At 40.2% G+C, this 23,999-nt stretch overlaps 1 protein-coding gene across 2 annotated transcripts in view; it reads right to left on the bottom strand.

Annotated features, from left to right (window-relative positions):
* LOC306868834 (transcription activator BRG1) overlaps positions 1 to 23,118 on the bottom strand; it is a 29,092-nt gene extending 5,974 nt beyond the window's left edge. Inside the window, exons 1-25 of one of the 2 annotated variants that reach the window (XM_079415229.1) lie at positions 23,011 to 23,118; positions 20,610 to 20,896; positions 20,362 to 20,494; positions 18,299 to 18,757; positions 17,898 to 17,996; positions 17,518 to 17,770; positions 17,269 to 17,395; positions 16,581 to 16,754; positions 16,283 to 16,456; positions 16,004 to 16,168; positions 15,856 to 15,906; positions 14,721 to 14,851; positions 14,480 to 14,534; positions 13,631 to 13,767; positions 13,384 to 13,531; positions 13,122 to 13,285; positions 8,815 to 8,881; positions 8,519 to 8,629; positions 5,952 to 6,194; positions 5,711 to 5,824; positions 4,755 to 4,862; positions 4,582 to 4,668; positions 4,425 to 4,471; positions 4,173 to 4,339; positions 3,842 to 4,005 (exon numbers count right to left, since the gene is read on the bottom strand). In XM_079415229.1, coding sequence (XP_079271355.1) covers positions 3,842 to 4,005; positions 4,173 to 4,339; positions 4,425 to 4,471; positions 4,582 to 4,668; positions 4,755 to 4,862; positions 5,711 to 5,824; positions 5,952 to 6,194; positions 8,519 to 8,629; positions 8,815 to 8,881; positions 13,122 to 13,285; positions 13,384 to 13,531; positions 13,631 to 13,767; positions 14,480 to 14,534; positions 14,721 to 14,851; positions 15,856 to 15,906; positions 16,004 to 16,168; positions 16,283 to 16,456; positions 16,581 to 16,754; positions 17,269 to 17,395; positions 17,518 to 17,770; positions 17,898 to 17,996; positions 18,299 to 18,757; positions 20,362 to 20,494; positions 20,610 to 20,831 — 3,600 coding nt within the window. In that variant the 5' untranslated portion in view covers positions 20,832 to 20,896; positions 23,011 to 23,118. The remainder of the gene's footprint in view (positions 1 to 3,841; positions 4,006 to 4,172; positions 4,340 to 4,424; positions 4,472 to 4,581; positions 4,669 to 4,754; positions 4,863 to 5,710; positions 5,825 to 5,951; positions 6,195 to 8,518; positions 8,630 to 8,814; positions 8,882 to 13,121; positions 13,286 to 13,383; positions 13,532 to 13,630; positions 13,768 to 14,479; positions 14,535 to 14,720; positions 14,852 to 15,855; positions 15,907 to 16,003; positions 16,169 to 16,282; positions 16,457 to 16,580; positions 16,755 to 17,268; positions 17,396 to 17,517; positions 17,771 to 17,897; positions 17,997 to 18,298; positions 18,758 to 20,361; positions 20,495 to 20,609; positions 20,897 to 23,010) is intronic. The other variant, XM_079415230.1, reaches the window with a different exon arrangement.
* Positions 23,119 to 23,999: the final 881 nt, after the last annotated feature.

Below are 23,999 nucleotides of genomic sequence, written 5' to 3'. Positions count from 1 at the left end.
CAATGATAACGCACAGATAACGCACAGTTGAACCAAGATGGCGCCGAGCATGGCAGCCGTGTTGCGAGCTCCAAGAAAACTCTGCAGTTTTTCTTATGTTTTTTATGTTTTATTTGTTATTTTGTTGTTTCACGTGTTAGATGTTGTCAGTATAACTGTCTACGATAGATACACGCTTTTAAACATTGGTTCCTTCGTCGCGCAACGCAAACCGGACTTTGAGTTCCTGAACGCCGGCGCCTTGTTTACAGACACCGCATCAGAGCCCTTTGTCTGGGCTGCACGATCGCGACCGAAGAAACGCCGCCGGAAAAGGGGGAAGAGAGCCGGCGTCCTTGTCAGACTCAGACGCCGTCCCCTCCGACCTCCTCTCCCAACTATTTTGCTGGCTAACGTTCAGTCACTGGACAACAAACTCTGTGAACTGCGGGCACGCATCTCATACCAACGGGAAACAAGGGACTGCTGCATTATTTGCCTCACAGAAACCTGGATGTCGGCAGTGGTTCCAGACTCAGCCATCGAGCTCACGGGGTTCTCCGTGCACCGCTCGGACAGAACGAAAGAGCTCACAGGGAAAAGCAGAGGCGGGGGCGTCTGTTTCTTTATCAACAACTCGTGGTGTGATGAAAGGAACCTACACTCTATTAAATCCTCCTGCTCCCCTGATCTGGAATTTCATATGCTTCTGTGTCGACCATTCTGGCTACCGAGGGAATTTACAGCGATCATAATCACAGCTGTTTACATTCCCCCTCAAGCCAACACAGACCAGGCACTTAAGGAACTGTATGGGAATATAAGCGAGCAGGAAACCGCGTACCCAGATGCAGCGTTTATTGTTACGGGGGACTTCAACAAAGCCAACTTCAGAACAATAGCTCCAAAATACTTTCAACACATCACCATCAACACGCGTGGTGATCGTGTACTGGACCACTGCTACTCTCCATTCCGGGACGCCTACAAATCGCTCCCCCGCCCACCTTTCGGCAAATCGGACCACACTTCCGTTCTGCTCCTGCCTGCTTATAGGCAGAAACTGAAACGAGAAGCACCCGCCCTCAGGACAATTCAATGCTGGTCGGACCAATCAGACGCTATACTACAGGACTGTTTTGATCACGTGGACTGGGACATGTTCCGGGCAGCGTCTGATGACGACATAGAGGCGTACTCAGATACTGTAACGTGTTTCATCAGGAAGTGTGTAGAGGATGTAGTACCGACAAAAACAATCCGCATCTACCCCAACCAAAAACCGTGGATTAACAGCGATGTTCGAGCAGCCTTGTCAGCGCGGACATCTGCCTTTAAATCCGGAAACTCTGACGATCGCAAACAAGCCAGTTACGATCTCAGGAAATCAATCAAAGCTGCCAAACGACAATATAAAAACAAAGTTGAAGAACAATTCAAAACCAACAACGCAAGAAGCATGTGGCAGGGTATCAACAACATCACAGATTTCAGAGGGAATAAACCAGCTACTGTGAACATTGCCGCCTCTGTACCGGACGAACTTAATAACTTTTATGCTCGTTTCGAGGCTCACAACACCGCCCACACAGAGCGCGCTCCCGCGGCTGTAGCAGAAGAGGCGAGCGCACTTTCCTTTTCTGTCGCAGATGTAACCCGATCCTTCCGACGGGTGAACATCCGCAAGGCTGTGGGTCCCGATGGCATCCCAGGCCGTGTGCTCCGAGCATGCGCATTCCAACTGGCCGGGGTTTTCACAGACATTTTTAACCTTTCCCTCTCTCTGTCTGTGGTTCCCGCATGCTTCAAAAAATCCACCATTGTGCCCATACCAAAGAAAAATAAAATCACATGCTTGAATGACTGGAGGCCCATTGCTCTGACACCCATCTTCAGCAAGTGCTTTGAGAAACTCATCAAAGACTACATCTGCTCTGTGCTGCCTGACTCACTGGATCCCCTACAATTTGCATATCGCAGAAACCGTTCCACAGACGATGCTATTGCCTTCACCCTGCACACTGCTCTCTCCCACCTGGAAAATAAGAACACCTATGTGAGAATGCTGTTTGTGGACTACAGCTCAGCATTCAATACCATAGTGCCTGCCACACTGGTTGAGAAGCTCCAGACTCTGGGACTAAACGGATCTCTGTGCAGCTGGATCCTGGACTTCCTGACAGGCAGATGTCAGGTGGTCAGAATGGGCAACAACACTTCATCCCCGCTGACCCTCAACACTGGTGCTCCTCAGGGCTGCGTCCTCAGCCCACTCCTGTACTCCCTGTACACACACGACTGTACAGCAACACACAGCTCCAACGTCATCGTCAAATTTGCTGACGACACAACGGTGATAGGCCTGATCACTGACAACGATGAGACGGCCTACAGAGAGGAGGTGAGAACCCTGACTAAATGGTGTCAAGAGAACCACCTCTCACTCAACATCGACAAGACCAAGGAGCTGGTGGTGGACTTCAGGAGACAGAGCAGAGAACACACACCCATCACCATCGACATGACACCTGTGGAGCGAGTAAACAGCTTCAAATTCCTCGGTGTTCACATCACTGAGGATCTCACATGGTCCGCTCACACAGATGCAGTGCTGAAGAAGACACACCAACGCCTCTTCTTCCTGAGACGGCTGAGGAAGTTTGGAATGAACCCCAGCATCCTCAGATCATTCTACACCTGCACTGTGGAGAGCATCCTGACAGGCTGCATCACCGCCTGGTTTGGAAACAGCACTGCTGGCAACCGCAAAGCTCTGCAAAGGGTCGTGCGAACTGCCCGTCACATTGTTGGAGGTGAGCTTCCCTCCCTCCAGGACATCTACACCAGGCGGTGTATAAAGAAAGCCCGGAGGATCATCAGTGACTCCAGCCACCCGTCCCACAGACTGCTCTCTCTGCTGCCCTCAGGAAGACGTCTCCGCAGCATCCGATCCCGCACTAGCCGACTGAGGGATAGCTTTTTTCCTCAGGCTATCAGGCTAATGAACAGTCAAAACTAATATACCTACAGCATAATCCCACTTTACAGTATACGCACTGCACTTTAATCCCATACAGTTCAAACTGGACTACCAGTACACTACTGCACAAATACAACAATCTTTTTGCCAGCACCGGATACCATCCAATGCACATCCATGACATTTGCACATCCGGTTTATATATAATCTGCTGCATCTTCGCATATTACTGTGTGTATATAACGTAGAATGTGTACTACATACTGTGTATAATGTGTATCGGTAACTGTATGTCTGTCTAATAGTACACTGTGTGTACTGAGTATATGTATGTGTATATTACACATTGTCATCTGTATAAGTCTGTACGTATGTATGGTAATGTCTATATGTAAATTGTTTCTGCACTGTCTGGAGCACGCTCTCAAGAATTTCACTCACGAAGGCACACGTGCTGTGGTGATGTGACAATAAAAGTGATTTGATTTGATTTTGATTTGGACAATTTTTAATATAACTCCGATTGGATTCGTCTGAAAGAAGAAAGTCATATACACCTAGGATGCCTCGAGGGTGAGTAAAACACAGGCTAATTTTCATTCTTGGGTGAACTAACCCTTTAAATTAATATTGAGTTATACATTCAATTGTACAATGATTCTAAAAAATTATATTCCACAATGATTCTGTTCTATGAATGAATCTATTCTAAAACTGCATTACTAATGATTCTATTATGTACACTTTATGTAAGCTCTAACTATTCTGTCTACAATAAAGTGAGTGGGATGTGTGAACAATAAGCTACTACAAGAACTTTTATCACATCAAGAGTCTCCCCTATTGTTAAACAACACTATATTTAAAGAGACAGTATTGTACCTGGTGAGGGTTCCAGTCGCTGTCAAAGATGATAACAGTGTCAGCAGTCTGCAGGTTCAGCCCCAGACCTCCTGCTCTGGTACTCAGCAAGAAGATAAAGTACTGAAAGGACGGATCATTAAAGTTCTTCAACAACATGCCACGATCCTCAGCCTTAGTGGTTCCTACAAAGACAAAAGAACAATGTTAGCATAATTAAACTGTCAGTGATTCATTGATTTTTAAATAAAAACAAACAGCAGAGAAAGTCACACAGTAGTTTTTCCCAGGACATGCAAAAATATCTTCCTAAAACTCTTGATTCTGTGTGAACCTGGTTGAAGCGACTCACCGTCCAAGCGCAGGTATTTGAAGTTGCGGTAGGCGAAGTAGTCCTCCATGATGGTCATGAGCGAGGTCATCTGACAGAAGAGCAGCACTTTGTGGTTGGTGGCGCAGAGCTTCGGCAGGATGCGGTCCAGCAGCTCAAACTTACCAGAGGCACGGTACAAATCAAGTCTACAAAGAGCCGATACAGTACACGATAAATCACAGAGAAAACCAATGAGAGTGAAAGGTTTCAAAACTTTTGTGTTCTACGTACCCCTGAACAATGCCTCCAGTGAAGCCCAAGTGCTCAGAGAAAGATTCCTGCAAAACAGATCCCAAAAAATACATAAAACAAGGTGCCATAAACCTAGCAGATAAATGCACAGAATATAAATGACCTTTTATGAGGACTGTGTGAAACAAATGATCACCTCAATGTGCTGGAACATGTAAGGGTGGTTGCAAATCTTCCTCAACTGCATAATAGTGTTCATCAGAGTCTTAGTGCCACCTTTACCCTGTAACAAACATGAAGATATTAAATTAGAGGCATTCAGAAACACATGCACTCACACATTCTTCAATCTCAATGATGTCTTCTCACCTTCTTGTCTTTCTCAGAGCCATCAGTGAGCAGCACTCCTTTAGCCTGCATGTGTCTGTACAGCACTCTCTGTAGAGCCGACATGTCGCACTTGATCACATATTCCACCTGCACACAAGAAAAAAAAGAGATGGACAGATTTACATTTCAATGTAACAAATAGCATATGAAAAAATGTGATGTAATTTCTGCAGCAAACATGGCAATCAGTTTTTTTTCAGCAAATCAATTCATAACTGACTCGTTTGTTGCTTTAAGTCTCTATGTGGCAATTCACATGTATCAAAATGTTTTACTAAAACGACAATACTGTTTAAAGGTTTGGGGTCAATCAGTTTTTATCAGCTTAAGTAGTAACAGTACTGACTTCAACATTGTTACACAAAAACTTTGAATTTCATATTTAAAGAATATTGAAAAAATAAAAATGATCCCTCTTTCCACAAGAATATTATGCAGCACAAATGTTTTTAACACTAATGTTTCTTGAGCAGCAAATCAGCATATTAGAATTATTTCTGCAGGATCAAATAGAAATTGTTTAATAGTTGTAATAACATTTCAAAATATTACGGTTTTAAATGTATTGTGATAAAATAAATGCAGCCCAAGCTTCTGAACAGTAGAGCATGTAGATAAATATTGTTGTTTATTACCAAGTATTTTTTATTGGCGCATATAAACATAATATAATGTAATAATGTTTTACATGTTCTTTATTGTTAATTAAAACTGTGGAAAGTATGCATTGAATATTGCAGATTTTAACTATTTTTTAAATTGTATTTATTAAATAGTACTACTTGATACTTTGATTGAAGAGGGAGGAAAAGTAAAAAAAAATAAAAAAATTCACCCTTTAAGACATGTCAGAAGAAAAAAACTAAAATGCAAATCAAATATTGAAAAGCATGAACATTTTTTTTTGTCTGAACAGTTTCAAGCATACAACAAACCTTCTCGGGCAGTTGGGCCTCCACTTCTTTCTTGAGTCTCCTGAGCAGGAAGGGGCGGAGCACTTTGTGCAGACGACGGATGATCAGAATGGTCTCTTCTTCGTTCAGGTCCACCTTAAGAACACAACCGGAAGTAGTTTAAACATTGTACGTTTATAGAGCTAGATGACAAACACAGAATTTCAACTTCTTGTATCCGGTCTAAATGTACTAGTAGTACACCTATTAAACGTTTTCATACCTTCTCTCCGGTCATGGCGAACGGAGCGTTGAACCACTGCTCAAAGGTGCTGCAGCTCTTGAAAATGGTGGGCAGCAGGAAGTTGAGCAGCGCCCACAGCTCGGGCAGCTTGTTCTGCAGCGGCGTTCCGGTGAGCAGCACACGCCGGGGAGCCAGGTAGTGCGTGTTCAACACCTGAGTCAGTTTGCAGTGGTGATTCTTCATACGGTGACCTTCATCCACTATCATGTACTTCCAACGAAGCTGAACGAGAGAGAAGCATCAGAAACTGAGCAAGCGGTTCTCAGTCAAGCTCAAGTTCTGTTTAATTCTAAAGCATATTTAATCACGGCCACAGGCCGACCAAAGTGCTGTACAATAATTCCAAAACAAGTACACAAAAAAACAGAGACAATATAAACGGGATAAAAAAATTACATGTTAAAAGTAGACAAACAAATGAGTTTTGAGACTGGATTTAAACTCAGATAAAGTGGAAGCCATTTTAATTTGAGTTGGGAGATTATTCCACAGTGTGGGGCCAACCACATCAAAGGCTCTATTGCCCCTTGTCTTCAAGCGGGTTCTGGGTATCTGAAGGAGGAATTTGTTTCCCGATCCAAGTCCTCGCGTAGGAGTGTAAAGCCCAATTTATACTTCTGTGTCGGACCTACGCCGTAAGCTGTGCGTCGGTTTACATTTATACTTCTGCGTCGTCGTCTGCGTCGACGTGCAGTACACATGCGGATAGTCTGCAGTGTCCACGGGCATGTTGCTGGTGTAAGCCGCAGTACCACGGCAAAAGCCCAAGAAGAAGTGGCTCGTCGGAGAAGCATTATAGCCGTGACGGCAGCAAATAAATATCAGATCATTAAATCATCATTTAAAACTACAAAAAGAAGACAACGGAACAGGAGAGGATGGCATTCTTTCCATCTCCACAAGGACGTGTACCACGGCTGATCAACATTGCTTGTCGCCTGGCACCACATTATGGGTGCCAGGTCCGATCATTCCTAGATGAACAGTTTCCTGGAAAGTCGATTGGTCATCGTGGGCCAGTTGAATGGCCCCCAAGGTCTCCCGACCTGACCCCCTTAGAAGAGTGGGAGAAGAGGGTTGCATTGACAATCCAACACAATGGACAGCACATTGAACACATTTTATAAGTGGTCAGAAACTTGTAAATAACTCATGAACGAATAAAGTTACGTTGAAACCAAGCACACCATTGTTTTTCTTGTGACATTACCAATAAGTTTGATGTGTCACATGGCCCTCTTCCTATTGAAAAAACAAAAGTTGTATCCAAGATGGCCGACTTCTAAATGGCCACCATGGTCACCACCCATCTTGAGGAGTTTGCCCCCTCACATATACTAATGTGCCACAAACAGGACTTTAATATCACCAACCATTCCCATGTTATTACAGTGTATCCATATAAATGGCCCACCCTGTATATTACAGTGCTCATAAACACACAAAACTCAAGTACATATGGAGGGAGGGGTTCTATCACAGCGCTTGCAGTCCACGTAGAATTGACACGCTGTTAGATTTTTGGAGAGGTGCACGTCAGGTACGGCGTAGGTTATGGCGCAGGCCTGTGTGTCTCTGCGTAGGCTACGGCATAGGTTTGACGCAGAAGTATAAATTGGGCTTAAGGATGGAGTAAGTCCGTCAGATAAAATGGTGCTAGATTAAATTATTTATTATTCATTTTTTTAATTTCAAGCCGTTGTCAATTTCCACACCCAGATTCCACACTTGAGAAGAAATAGCAAAAATTTAAGCACTCAAGATGAGGTAGGCGGAAGTACCGAGTCAGTAGGCTTTTTAATATTAAAACACCCAGGATACGCACACGAAATGGGCATTTTAAACGATAAACTGACACAAAGACATTTGAATGTGTGTATATGGTCCTCATTCCGCACATTTGTAAACACCGACTCGGTACTTCCGCCTAAGTCAACCGTGACCTTTTCAATGTCATTGCGTATTACGTGACGTCATGAACGCGCATCACAGAACAGAGCAAGGCGAGCATTTGTGCTTATAAAACTTAAACTTTTTTATTTATTTTTGAAATGACCGATCGTTTCGCTAGATAAGACCCTTATTCATCGTCTGGTATCGTTTAAAGCCCTTTGAAGCTGCACCGAAACTGTCATTTGGACCTTGAACCGTTTGGGTCCCAATGAAGTCCATTTTATGGAGAAATGTTTTCATCAAAAACCTTAATTTCTTTTCGACTGAAGAAAGACATGGACATCTTGGATGACATGGGGGTGAGTAAATTATCAGCAAAAGTTTTTTTTAAAAGTGAACTAATCCTTTAAGAGGACAGCAGCGACATACACGCTGCAAAGTTTGGGGAATCACATCCACACAAATGCGGAATTCACTCTCAAAACTGCAATAACTGACACTGCGTGATACGTGACACTGAGTGATAATTACGGTGATAACTATAGCAATAATGTGGGTAAAAATAGATGTGCATTAAGACTAGAGAAGCCTCACTAATTTTAGAGGCACGTTCAGTAATTTAATTCTGCAACCAGGCCTGGGCAGGTTTGTACCTTGGCCAGCACTTGCTTGTCTTTGATGATGTACTCGTAAGTGGTGACCAGCACGTTGAACTTGCCGCTGCGCAAAATTGGAAGAAAAGCACGACGAGCAGCAGGAGAGCCCTAAAATGAAAAAAAGCAAAGAAAATTAATTATTAATCCTGTAATATCCTTCACTTACTTGCTTCAGTGACCGTTTTATTTTCTATTACTTGGCATTAGTTCATGGAAAACCATAGAATTTGCTGAAAATTGTTTTATCACAATTTCAATACATTCTTTACTGCATTAATGAATCAAGTAATCACCTTATAAGAAATTTTCACCACAGATGGAGCCCACTTATCAAACTCGTACACCCAGTTTGACAGTGTCCTGTTAGGAAAACAAATCATCATAAATACATACAGTAATTATACGTTGAAATATTACCAAATGTAATAGATAAATAAAACTAAATGAAAAAAAGATGATGGTTAAGGCAGAATAAGTTACGGGTAGACATACAAACAACATTTCTACACTTTACAAGGCTCGAAATTGCGACCATTTTGGTCGCATATGCTCCCATAATTTAATCTGTGTGACCTCAAAATATTTAGGAGCATCTGTGCGAGTGCATATAATTGTTGTAGTGTGACCTGTTTTCATTTCTCTAAAAACGTACACAGTTGTGTGCTTTCTGTGTGCTGATACGGTCTGCAGTTCTTTCAAACGTTACATAACATCTTTACATTCTTAAATTTAATGCAGATTTTAGAATGGTTAATATTAGCTGTCAATCACTCAGTCACTGCTTTCCGCTGTCAGGGAGCCAACTAACGTTTCTGTGGGAAATGAGAGAGAGCAAGCGCAAATTCTGGCAGTGGCAGGTCGTGCAGCAAAATGTTCAGGATCATCAGGTTCAATCGTTAAGGCCTTTAATCGTCAGGATGCTCACGACACGTAGGGGTCTGCGATAATATCGTAATTGTTGTTATAACGATGTGCGATTTGACACTATCGAGTATATTGCAAAAACCAAATAAACACCTACAGAGAGTGCACGCATGCATTACGTGATGAAGTCTAGTAGGTTAGACCAGGGGTTTTCAACCTTTTAGGACATGCGCCCCCCCAAGTTTGTCTAATTTCACTCGCGCTTCAGTTTATTCCAAACGCGCCGTCTACTGTTCTCTGGGCAATGAACGATGCCCATTCGCGAATGATTCATTCTTTTGAGTCGATTCTGTTTAAAGGCTTTATCAAACCAGTTGGCAAACCAGTGAATCGGTTCGCGAATCAGTTTGAATGATTCGTTCAGTTCCCTGCCGCACGCGCTGAGTCTCTGAAGCGGTTCTCACTCAGATAACAGAGAGTTTAAGAACATCAAGAGCGCTGAAGACGTGGCTTTGGATCTACGGTCAGTTGAAAGCAAATCTACAAAGGCTTGTTTGCTAGAGCTATATAAAGATCTTTTATTAGATGAACACCGCGTGTGCTGTCTACTGTTCCACAGGTATAGGCCACGATACCACTATGACATTACCAGTTTGTTGTACATGTACCTTACATTAAATACAATGTATCATTTATACATTAAATAAGCGGTCACAGAGTATGAAATGAACACCCGCGGCGTGCGGCCTGTTCTAGACATAATTAATATTCATATTTTTACAATATTTACACTTGCAAAAATATAGGCTACATTTGTTTACATTTTGCAGAACAGAAGATCCGTCAATATGCATTTGTTTCGTTATGTTCAGAGCAGTCATGTGAGGCGTTTTCAGAGGTTATAGGATAATACATAATTAATTTACTTTAAAATATAATTTAATTCAGTGATGCAAATCAGAATTTTCATCAGCTGTTACTCCAGTTTTTGGAGTCATATGATCCTTCAGAAATCATTATAATATATCGATTTATTACCAGTGTTGGAAACGGTTTTGCTGCTTAATATTTTTTGGAACCTGTGACATTTTGTTCAGGATTCTTTGATGAATAGAAAGCTAAAAAGAGCAGCACTGATAATAAATCAGCATGATTTCTGAAGGATTATGTGACTCTGAAGACTGGGGTAAAGGCTGTCACTGAAATAAATTACATTAATATATATATATATTTTGAACGGCAGTGTGTGTGTGTGTGTGTGTGTGTATACACATACACATTACATAAATGTAATCTATATATCTAAATAAAAATAGACTATATTCAGTACCTATATGATCCAAAGTAACTAGTAACTAACTACTTTAGTTTTTTTTATCCGATACTTTTTTACTCTTACTCAAGTAACTATTCAGACGATTACTTTTACTTGAGTAAATTTTTCTAGAAGCACTTTTACTTGAGTACAGTTTTTGGGTACTCTACCCACCTCTGCATATAACCAGTTTACCTGATTCAGTGTGATGGCTGAGCCTGTTTCTGAGATAACATGCCAATCCGTGGTTGGATTTCTGACATGACTAACCGTAAATCATTTTACACCATTCTCACTGTCGCCTAGCAGCGGGAGTCAGATTGTCCCCTAGCGGATGGCTGAAGATTTGAAAGCTCGTATTCATAAATCTTCAAGGCAATGTCTCTGAATTAATTGATGCTCGCGCCCCCCCTGACAGGTGCTGGCGCCCCTCTGGTTGAAAACCCCTGGGTTAGACTAGTGAGCGTGCGCATTTAGAGTGCGTTTTTTCACTGCATGATTCAGTCTGTTAAAAACCATCACAGAATTCAAGATATGGGGGCTTTATATCATTTCATATAGTTAATATCTCATGAAGAGTGACGTTTTTTTCCTCAAAAAATCAGCATGATTACAAATGTGATATTGATTTTATGCAACAGTTCAATAAACAGGAGGTTAATTATTAAGAGACTTATGTTTTAGACACCATATTTCCATATTTTTTTTGTTCTATTTTGACAACAAAAATAATTCCAAACAAAGCCACAGCACTGTTTTGCGTCTCTGAGCAACATGATGGGGTTTTTCATGAATGAATCAACTGTTTAAACGATTCGGTTCAGTCGCAGTGACTCACTTATTAACAGTGATTGGTGACACCTGCTGGTTTTAATTTCACATTTAAAGTAAAATTCATTATTATAATTTCAAATATTGTTATTCAAAGTTGTGTGTTTACAGTATTAAAACATTATATATGCATGTGTAACTGCAAGTTAAATCCTGCATTAAGCAGTGTGTAAATGCATCTTACACACTTAGTTGGTCACTATTTCCACTCCTTCTCGCTCTCTCTGCTCTGCTGATTGTCTCTCCTTGTATCAGCCTCGTTGTAAATTAAAAACCATGGGGGGGGGGGGGGGGGGGGGGTCTTTTTCTTATAATGGGCCTAAGCTATGGAATGCATTACAGGTGTTCATTAGGAATGCTGCTTCCTTAGATGCATTTTAAGAAGTTTCTTAAAACAATCCTTTTAGTAAAGCTTTTAATTTATGATTATTTACTGATTCCATTTTGATATGTAGTTTTGGTTGATTTGTTATTTTGTTTGTATATGTTGTAGCGCTTTGAGTTTAAGAAAGGCGCGTTATAAATCAAATATTTTATTATCTAAATGCCACTTCAGAAATTCAAAATTCAAAGATGAATTTAATTTGCTTGATAACAGCCCAAATGTCTTACTATTCTAACTGACTGATTACATGTAAGAGTTTGACTCAAATGATGCACACTTTTAGAAAAAAAAAAAATGGCTTAATTGTAAAATTACCATAAAAGGTAAAAATCAATTTAAACTTATTGGAAAAGATGAATTTCTATCACTGCTGTGAACTCACCACCACACAGAATATGAATAATATCAAACGGTCCACGGTAGTTCTTAAGATCAGCACAATAACACACTCAGCAAGATATAGTCTAATTATCGTTATCGATAAAATCCTAGAAAATAGAGATATAATTTGTCAATATCGCACACCCCTAGGTGCCAGCCATTCCACGCAATTGCCAGAGCTGAATGTAAAATTCAACACCGCATACACCATCTTAACCCTCGTCAAAGAGGAGCTCTCTCTCTGTGTTTAACCAAACTCAGATTAACTTAGGTGGTTTACGAAATAAATCTGTCAGAGTTCTTTTCATTTTGTCTCTTCGTCATCCCTTTGTATTTCCCGTGGTAGTTAGCTCCCTGTCACCTGACAGCGGAAAGCAGTGACTGGGTGATTGACTGCTAATATTAACCAATCTAAAATCTGCATTAAACTTAAGAATGTAAAGATGAAATCTGTTAATATATCATTTTTAGTGCTCATTCATTTTTTTTTTGTATTACATTGAATGTGTAAAATCAGTGGAAATGTGGCCTTTGTAGAAAACTTTGTTTTACTTTTGATTACTGAAATAGGTTTGAGTTGGTTCTTGTATAGAATATACCTTAAATGTAAACAAAAAAATTCAGCATTAAAAGGTTGATTCATAAAAATATATTTAATTTTATTTTATATACAAATGTACTCACCAACAAACATTTCCAAATATAGCTATTTAAGTCATTAATAAAAACCTCTGTATTTTTCATATTGCAATGTATAAATCCCACAATGTCAGTTTTTCCAGTATGGTATAGCTCTAGTGTAGAGAGAGTGAAAAGTGACTTACGAGAGGGGGACGATGATGAGGAAGGGTCCATTGAGGCGTTTATACTCCATGAGGTAGGTGATGAGTGCAATGGTCTGGATGGTTTTTCCCAAACCCATTTCATCAGCCAGAATGCCATTTAAGTTATTATTATACAGAGACACCAGCCACTCCAGACCTTTGATCTGCAGACGAGACAGGTGCAATAACAGCATGTCATTTAACAAATCTGATCAGTTCACTAAAGATTTTGAGGTTTATTTGCAGTTTGTTTGGTCTGTACCTGGTACTGTTTGAGCTGTCCATTTATTAACAGGCTTGACTGTCTGTCCACCTTCTCTGTGACTTGGTGAGCCACGGCGTAGTACGACTGTAGGCCTCTAACGAACGCCGCATTACCATATTCATCGTCAACATCCTGCTTTGCATGCCTGTTTAACACATCATGGATATTACCATAACCGAACAGAATTTCAAAAGGAGCATGGGACAGAAAAATATAATCCAATCTGGATGTAGTAAAAACGCACAGCTCTAAACCAGTAACATACTCAATGATGTGACGGGCGTCCACCTCAGACACATCCTCACAGTCTGGATCTGAAATAATCTTCTTCGCCTCTGTTGGGGCCTGAGACGGCTGAGGCGGCTGCTCCTCCTCCTCCTCCTTTACAAACGAAAAATACAATAGTACATTAATACAATAAAACTGAAAGATCTTGAGATATTATTCAAACAATCAATTAAATGAATGGAGGTTATGAAATGTATAAATGCAAAACCACCAGACAACATCATAAAAAAATTATATAAATAAATGTATAAAAATAAACAATTACAGGTTATAACATGTATAAATGTAAAACTACTAGACAAGCACATTAATAGAGTTTTTCAAATGTTGTAATATATAATTAATTTGTGATTATAAATAAAATGAATTAAATGGAAGTTATGAAATGTAAAACTACTAGACAATTCTGTAATTACATATAAATATTTGATGGGATTATAAATAAAATTAATAGAATGTTGTAAATATAAAATACATGCACTATATGGTTCAATTAACACATTTTACATCATGTGGGCGTAACATCAAATCATGAATGGTTAAAATAGCTTTTTAATATCAGTCTACTGTATTACTGGTGCATAAAGTGTAAAGATAAACATATGTTATCTGTATCAGGTCATGAAAGCAGTATCACATGATAAACTAGCTATTAATCTTATTTTGATGATGCCTACATTCTGACATCAAGGCCGTGAACACACAAACAGAGTTTCTCTCTTCAAGTGCATGTAAAGCCCTTGCAGAAAGCAGTGTGTTGCTCAAGAGACACTGAACAGAAATACAGATATGAGAGCTGCCATACCTCTTCCTCCTCAGAGCTGCTGTCTTCACTATCAGACCGTGGGGCCACCTCGTACCTACAGAAAATGAACAAAATAGCACACAGACACTTTCAAACCTGCTGCTTTAGATATATGTCAATAATAAATACAGCATATTAAGTGTTTATGGTGTTCTTCTCCAACCCTTTTCAGTAGCAGATACTCAAGTACTGAGAAAAATCATATTCTGAAAGAACGAGATCTCTAAAGTGTCTCACTCACCCAGGATTCATCTCCAGCCAGGTATCCAGTTGTCCAGCTTTAGGAGCGTCCATGCCGGTGAGGATCTTCCCACTGTCCACGTGAATCACCTTCACTGGTAGGTCACTCATTTGACTGGTCTCATCCAGAGGCTACAATAGAAGACAATAACATATCTGTATTAGATTAATTACCACTGTTTGTGGCTAATAAGTGTCCACGATTTCCAATTACATTAACTTATAAATTAAACACTTATGTCACTGGTAATTCCTATAGAATTGTTTAAACCCGACTCTGAAGTAGGAGCTAAATTAGTTCCCCCAAACAGAGTCCCTACAACTAAATACGTTCCTAGTTCCTGCAGTGCAAACACGCCAAAAAGCAGGTACTTTCGCCAACAGATCTAGGAACTATGAAAAGGTTCCTCCGGTGCAAAAGCCCCTATAGCCCAATATACTTTTCAGATAGAGTTGGGCGATATAGAAAAAAAATATCACTTTTTTTTTTTTTTTTAAATATCACGACTTGTGATTTTATCAGGATTCTTTGTCATTGTGGTTTTACTATTTTTCAAGTTTTCTGAGCATTACAGCCAAACTAATTTCCCTATTATAAAGAAAGCCTTTAAGGTAACAAAAAAAAGAAAAGAAAAAAAAAGAATGGCAGATATTTAGACCAAAGGCGGCGAAAATCTTGTCATTATTATATCTTTGTAATTAAGTTGCATGTTTAGTACTGTCCCTTTAAGACCTGCACGCATCTAATATCAACTGTTTACTTTCATTTTAGACATGACCAACTGAGTCTATATGTAAACCTTGTGTGTTTTGACAGTATTAGCGCAAAGGATAACTTAGTTCAGTAATCAGGCACTGAAAAAGCGCACGTCAGACCAGCGTGTGAATGAAACATTTAACCGGCTTTAAAGCACATGCAAATAATGTATTTTTGTTATTGTGAACAAGTGCAGTGTCCTGTGAGAGTAACTCTACCGCTGAGTTATCACTGATCACGGAGGCGCCAGAACTGCAACTGATACAATGTGCTCTGTAGAACGATACTCAGATAATTCTTCAAAAGCGGATCATGGAGACATTTTTATCATCCACAATCTAAAATAGTCATATCGCACACCCCTACTTTAAGATCTCACCTCTCCATCTGGACCCAAAGCAGGAGCTCCACCCTCAGCGTTCTCTGGCTTCTGTGAGGAGAAATGCAGACAGAAAGATAAACAACTGAGGACAACTTAACTTAGATTCAATTACGGAAACTCTTTCCAATCCATTGAATCTCATCACCTTCTTTTTCTTCTTCTTCTTGTCTTTGAGGGCCTGGACAGCTTTGTGAGCTCTGACGAGCTCTGTGAGGTTGGCCACATACTCGTCTGTCTGCTGCAGCAAGTAAGCCAGACGTTTGTCCTTCTTCTGATCGATCAACTTCCTGTAACCCTCTTCATCTTCAGCCTGGAAGAAACGCACACAAAAGGTTTTTTTTTTTTTTTTTTTTTTTTTAGACATCTGCTCAGAAAAACAGGTCTACCCTTTTAAATCGTCTTTATTTGAAGACGTGAATCTCACCATCAGCCTTCTCATTCTCTCCTTCTCGATACGCTCATTCTCCTTCTTCTGCTCTCTCTCAGTGTTGGCGTGGTACGTGGCTACAGCTTTGGTCAACTTCTGGATCTTTGCGGTGATGGAGCGATGATATTCCTTGAAATCCTTTGCATGCTGCAGGATGCTGTTGAGATACTCCTACAAAAGCAATAAGAGAACAGACGGTTCCGTCACCAACAACCTTTTGTCATTTCTGAATCAGGTTTAAAGTGTGAAGCACACATTTAGCATGATTTAAAAAGCAGCTAGTACGGTGCAGTACCTGATGTTTCTGACGGCGCTTGCGTTCTTGCTCGATCTTCTGCTGTTTCTCTAGTTTCTCTGTGATACGAGCCTCACGCAGGGACTGTCTCTTGCTGCGCTTGTAGGCCTTGCCGTTCAGCGCCGTCTCCAGGGCAGTGTCACGCCTCATACACACTACAACCTCCTGGCGGAGCTGCGTTGAGAAGGACAACATGGGTCAAACACCACTAAAATGTAGCAGGACTCGGCTGAAGTCAATCACAACCACCTTCCAGAGCATTTTGCATTATAATTCCACGCAAGATACACGTAAACTGACAAAATTCAAGAATTTTATTATAAAAATAGGTAAATGAATATAAGTAAATATAAATAAAATAAATTGGATAAGTAACAAACAAAAGATACAGCCTAATTTAATTTGATAATTAGGGATGCACTGATGTATCAGCCAGTAATCCGTATCTGAAAAAAGCAATTCTCCATAATTATCGGACATCAGTCGATTGTTTAAAAACAGCTGATGATCAGAGCTGTCATCCAAAAGGGGGCGAAAAAAACATGCCAGTACTTGTGCTGTGTGAATAAAATGTCTCTTGTGTAGAATTACTTTGAACTGGGTGACAATGACAACACAATTGCAATTAGTAAGCTCTGCAAAAAAGTAAAGTAAACTATTCTCTGTAAGGAGCAGATACAAGTCATACCTGTCTCTGAAAGTTCAGGAGCCTGAGTGCCTTGAGTTCAATGTTGGCTTTGGTCCTCAAGTCTCCAGCCAGAGAGCCTGGAAGGTTCTCCAGCTCCTGAATACGATGAGCAATACGAGCCTGTAACCTGACAGATGGAAACAGCAACATCAAATGTTGGTGAAACCAGTTAAAAAGGTTCTGTTTCCATTATTTGAAGAGTGTGTTTACGCAAACATCAATATTTGCCCTTTCTTTTCCTCATCTCACCTGTACTCTCTCTCCTGGAGGATCTCCACAGGGTCCAGACCACGGGGTTTCTGTATGGGTGTGATGCGGTTCTGTTTCTGATGAAGCACCATGGGCGGCTGGGTTGGTTGTCCTGGAGATTGGGTCTGAGGGGGCATGACGGGTGAGGCGGCGGGAGGAACCGAAGGTGGTGCTGGAGACGGGCGGCCCGTGGGCTGAGGAGGCATCAGCTTCTGTGGGGCACTTGCAGGAGCGGCAGCATTCACCATGGGCCCTGGGATTACAAAGACGTGGTAAATTCATGACTCTGAGATATGACTGTCTCTTTGCAGAATACAATTAGTCTAAATATTGAATTGATAATTGGTAGTGATTGAGGATAATTTTTACAATTTACTGACCTTCAGGCCAGGATTTAGGTGGTCCATTGGTGGGTTGCCCCTGCAGGCCTGGAGGAACACCAGAAGGTCCTGGAGGAGGCATGTTTGGTCCGACCATTCCTGTAACATACAAAAAGTTATTTTTATAAATATAAATTATATTTCAAGACCATATAGAAGATTTTCTTCATTACAAAAGGTCGAAAGTTCATTTAAAATTATTAAAATACTATAATAAAATATTTGGTTACACTTTACATTTAGATACAGAGTAATATTGATAAAATACATGCATTTAATGTGCAGGAAATTCTTATGAAAATAATGTAATATAAAAAAAAGGCTTTAATGTCATCTAATTTATATGGTGCTTATTTCAGCATTTTGGAGAGCTTTGAATTTATCCTGAGATATCGCTTCACCTTGTGGTCTATTGTAGTTTGGTCCCCCAGGTCCAGGGCCTCCTGGTCCAGGTGGTCCTGCTCCTTGTCCTGAGGCAGGGGGCATGTTGGGCATCCCTGGCTGCATGCCTGGCATGGGCCGTTTTCCCTGCACCGCCATCTGGAGGTGGTCAGGTAGAGCTTGCCCACGTGCCAGCATCTTATAGGCCATGATCTGTGCCCGCAGTTGGTGAAGCTGGTTTTGGTTAAAAGGAGTGGGTCCGCCGGCGCCACCAGGTCCACCTGCATTTGGAGGTCCTCCGCTGGGTCCCGAAACTACAACAACACCGGCACCTCCGCTCCGGTTCTGCTGACCCATGGCCTGTGGGTCACCGCCCTCCATCGGACCAGGACCAGAAGGCATCATGGGGCCAGACGGAGGACCGTTAGCAGGTACTGGACTGGGGGCATGATCAGAACCACCCAGAGGAGAGGGGTAACCTAGAAAAAAAATATGACAAACCATTTGATTTTTACATGTTCAGAAGAAAATGTAGAAAAATGCCAAGCATTGAATGTTTTCCAATGCATTGCTACTGCAACTGCTAATGTGTTCTGAATTTGAGCTTTCATTCATGTCTGTGGCACAGAGCAGGATGGGTTACACTGCAAAAAGTTATACTTACTTAGGGGTTTTATACTTAAGAGTATGAGCAATAAAAATAGTAATGGCAAAAGGTTGCAGGAAATCAGAGGAGAAAAAACTGCAGTACATCAAAAAGTAAAAAAAAAAAAATCTCAAAGATTTATAGGATACCAAATTTTACAAAACAAGGTCTAATTTTGTGAATAAAAATGAAAAGTTGTACCACTAAAATATAAATGTGCACAACAATTACAGGACTGCATAAACAACAACAAACTTGCTTTCAACTCGTAAAACACATCCTACTTTTATATTTGTTTCTTTTTCTGTCATGACTTTGTGGTTTCCAACAGCTGTGGGTTTTTCCGTTTCAAAAGGGAAACCCTGTTCACCCAACATTTCCCTCTGTACGGAAAACAAGCGTGCGAGCGGCCCCAGCGGAGAAACAAAGCAATGCACATCAAAGGGAAATGTGAGCAAACAGGTTGAATGGCTTTTTATAACCAGTCTAAGTCTAAACAGTTTAGCAGTCAGCGCGCCATCTGTTCTCCATATAACAGACACGGAGCTCACAAAACATCTGTATATCTTATATTTCACACGTGTGCAAATATCATAGCTAGAAGGAGAGAAGGACATATACAGAAAGACAGACAGAATGATAGAAAGAACAACAAAGACAAAAAGACAGGAGTGATAGAACAGAGAGAGCACCTGACAAAAAGAATGATATATAGAATAACAGATAGATAGAATGATAACCAGAACAACAGAATGACAGAGCGACATACAGATAGGCAGAACGATAGACAGACACACAGATAGAACTCCAGAGATAGTGCGCGCAACAGACGGATACAAAGAAACAAACAGGCAGAATGACAGACAGAACGACAGATAGAGAAAAGACAAATAAAGTTTATTTATATAGCACGTCACACACAATGGTAATTCAAAGTGCTTTACATAAAAAGGAATGAAAATAAACAGACAAAAAGAGCAATAGAGACAGAAAGAGCGATAGAAAAAGAGTGCAGACAGAACAAAAAGAGTTATAGAGCAACAGACAGATACAAAGAAACAGAAGCAGAAAAATAGACAGAACGACAGATAGAAAGAACGACAGACAAACATAGTGACAGAAAGAGCGAGAGTGACAGAAAGATTCAAAGACACATAGGTGAAACAAGACACAGAACGACAGATATAGAACAACAGATATAAAGAACAATAGACAGAGCGACAGACTAATGCAAAGAAACAGACAGGCAAACAATAGACAGACAAAATGACAGATAGATAGAAAAAACGATACAGACACAGCCACAGACAAACTGAAACCGGTAAGAACGCCAGATAGACAGAGCAACAGAAAAAGTGAAGAGCAATAGACCGATGGTCAGATATAAAAAAATCTAATAAAAAATAAAAACAGCTAGAACAACAGACAGACAGATACCTTGAGAGTGTTGGTCCATAGGACTGGGAGGAGGTCCCATGCCACTGTGGCCGCCCTGTCTCATGCTCATACCCTTCATTTGAGCGTAGCGTTGATCTTCAGGAATGCCTTTCTCATGCATCCCTTCCATGGGCTTCAAAACAATACAAAATAAAGAATGACTCAAAGAAACCATCCAAACAGCAGAAGTGAAACATGCCATAGAACCACAAATTAATCAGACGCATATTGATAAAACTTGGCAGTACCTTGTGCATCTGGTGCATGTTGTCCTGGGGGTAACCTGAGGGGCCCTGTGGAGGTAGTGGGTGTCCTGAGGAGGGGGGCCCAGGGCTGGGGCCCATCATGCCATGAGCAGAGCCAGGTGAGGGTCCAGGACTAGGCCCTAACATGGCCCCTGGAGACGGCCCAGGGCCTGGGGAAGGGCCCGGCCGAGGGGTCCCGCCCATAGGTGGGTCAGGGGTGGACATCTCTCAGCAGAGCCGGAAGAAGTGAGAGGCAGAAAAACAGCGTTCTGTATGTGTTTTCAGAAAGCCTGTAATAGAAAATAAAACTCATTTTAATCTGGCAGCCTTGATGAACAAGATATATTATGCTGCTGACATACACAGGAAACATGAAAAATAAATCATTTAAAAACATCAATATAAAATACACTATTTTTTTGTTACATATTTTATTTTATGTAATATTTACTTAAATACTCATTTATATATAAATATATTTAACAATTTTAGCTAAAAATAATGATGAGAATACAAGGAACGAAAAATATTCTCAGGCTCATACTCAACTACCACACTAAAAATTAATCTGTGCCTTAATGTACGTCAACGGCTACATTAAAATATTCCAGTGAAGACCCTAAAGGGGTTTTAAATCAGATTGTATTTCAGTTTGCCTTTTAGATACCAGACAAAATGTTAATATGTGTAACTAAATGTGCTGCCTATCTTGGCCAGGACCCTCTTATAAATGAGATTTAATTTCCAGGTTAAATAAAGGTTTAAAAAAAAGAAAGCAATAATGCAATATATATATATATATATATATATATATATAAATAAAAGATCTGTGATATGTAATAGCGTATTCTCCTGAATTTTTCTAAATTTTATTATGTGTATGTCTCTATGCTATTACAAACCACAGATCTTAAATGATCTTGCATTTAAAATATGAAACATTTAAAAGACAAAACACTTTTTTTTTTTTAAATCAAACTACAGATTACAACAATTAGATAGTATAAAAACTTTAAATTAAACTAATGTATTTTTTTGCACTGAATGCTATAAAATGTATCATAACTGTTTCATGTTTTAAATTTAGCTGAAAGCCTTTAATAAATTATGTCAGGGTTTAATTGTGACAACATGCTAGACCACTGGGGCAAGTTGTCACAGAGGTAAATGAACCGTATTTTTTCCCCATGGCCAATAACAATGGAAATGTTCAATGGTGTTCAATGAACAAGAAAAAGTATATAACACTGACAAAAAACAAATTCCCCTGAGAAATAGTCACTGGAGCAAACATTGCGACAACAAGCCCCGGTGTCAATTTTACAAGGCAATTTGCATCTTCAACTGGCTCTTAGCCAGGTTTTTAGCCATATGTCACAAACATATGTAGTACTTCATTCATGAAACAGCTGAAAGTAAACTCTAATTAATACAAAACAAATAACTTGAATTATGTAATTACTACCTGAAAATGCATATGCCGGTTAACAAGCTGTTAGCGAGTTTATTAACAAAAATAATACCCACATATTTACAAACACATTTACTTCATACCATAATTAGTTATGGTATGAAAACAATCGTCTATCAAAAAATAAGTGTTTTAATAAGCGGTGATAAAATAAAGGCCCATTTCTGTTTTTTGTTTTGTTTTTTCCCAAGGCTAACGAGAATTAGCATCCGGCTAACATTGTATTGCTAAACATTAGCCAAGAATATCCCACAATCATTAAAGCCAATTTCCAACATGATAATAAATCACGATATAACGCTTTAGGTCATTTGTGAAATGTATAGAAAATTACGACAATGCTAAAATTATTTTGTTGGTTTTTAAGGACCCAACTAGGGAACAAGAGAAACATTGGAGCTCCATTAAAGCCATTAAACAAAACGACTTTTAAAACCGGTCAAAACACTCCCTATATGTTTTTATACCCGACTGCTTGTGTTGGCGGAGAGTTTAAACGTTATGTAAACGTTTAAGAACCAGTTTAAAAACCACAAACAAGACCCAAAAGGAAAGACAAAGAACCCGGTTGTGTGTATGCGTGATTACAGTCGGCCATGCTGTGCTTCTCCATGTCCGTGTGTGCTTTAAAACCCGAGTAATTTGAGAAATAAAGCTCGAACTCGGAGGCAAATAACGCGAGTATCTCTTTTAAGATGATTGATCCTGCCCGCCTCCCGTACGCTTGACCCCGGACCCCCGCTCGAGTTACATTCCCAAAACTTGTTCATTCATTCTGCCGCTGCCGCGGTGCTGTAATGTCGGACTGATCCGAGCACAGCAAACCCGCGAAACAAGCAACTAATCCGCGTTCTATAACGGTACAAAATGTATCAGTTTAAAAGTCCGCCATGTGTTCTACAAACATTGTGCTGCGTTTAGAGCGTGACTTACAGTGTAGATTCTCGCCGGTCTCTTCCCCGTTACTCTTCGGCAAATCTAGAAACAAAGAGCAGCTCAGCTAGTTCCTTTTCCCTCTCACTTCCCCCTCCCATCTGGTCTGATTGTATCTCTAAAGCGACCTGAATGCCTCGCGAGCGCCCCCTAATAACAACGAGCGGAATATAGGCTGCATGGGGGATGGGTGCTGCTGGTTGCCTTCTGGAAACCTTCTTTGGATATGTATTTTTTATAGATATGTGCATTATTTTCGGTTTTAGCTACCATTACTATTCATATGTTTGTCGTAAACAGTAGATGAGTGCTATTTTGTAGCATAGTAAATCAGCAACCAGTCACCTTATTACAGAAAATTCCTGAGAAGCTTATGTTCTATATGAAAGCCGCTGAAATAGCCAGACATTTGAAGAGTTCAGATGCAAAAGCCTCTAAGTGCCGCCTGAAATTTTCTTCTAAAATTAGCATTTTTATCAGGCTCCTATATTTGTGTTCAGCTATTTCACAATTATTGCATAGAAAAGGGCCATTAGAATCAGAATCAGTATCAGAATGAGCTTTATTGGCCAAGTATGTTCACACATACAAGGAATTGGTTGTAGTCACAGAAGCTCCACAGTGCAACAGAAAGACAGCAACAGTCAGGACAGATAATAAAAGAATAATATACAAATATCCAAATAGGCAATGTACTGTAAGGTCCACACATTTGGCCCAAAGAAGGTATCCAATGGTGGAGAAGGTTTCCTGCGTGTTTGGTCTTTTCAATGCGCAAATTTCTTTAATTTAAATTAAACTCTAATCTGACTCCATTTTATTATTTAATCTGACTCCATTTTATTATGACCTCGTATTTAGGTTGAAATGCAAATTGATTGTTTGTCTATTTCTAATTAGTATTCTTCTGATATTTGATTATAGTTAGCTCTTGACTTTATATGTACTTTACTCGTTCATTCGGTTGCTCATGTTGCTAACAAGGATAC

Source organism: Barbus barbus (genome assembly GCF_936440315.1).
Source record: "Barbus barbus genome assembly, chromosome: 4".
In the NCBI taxonomy this organism is placed as follows: Eukaryota; Metazoa; Chordata; class Actinopteri; order Cypriniformes; family Cyprinidae; genus Barbus; species Barbus barbus.
The sequence above is the reverse complement of the archived record's forward strand: the minus strand, read 5'-3'. Positions and strand labels throughout refer to the sequence as shown.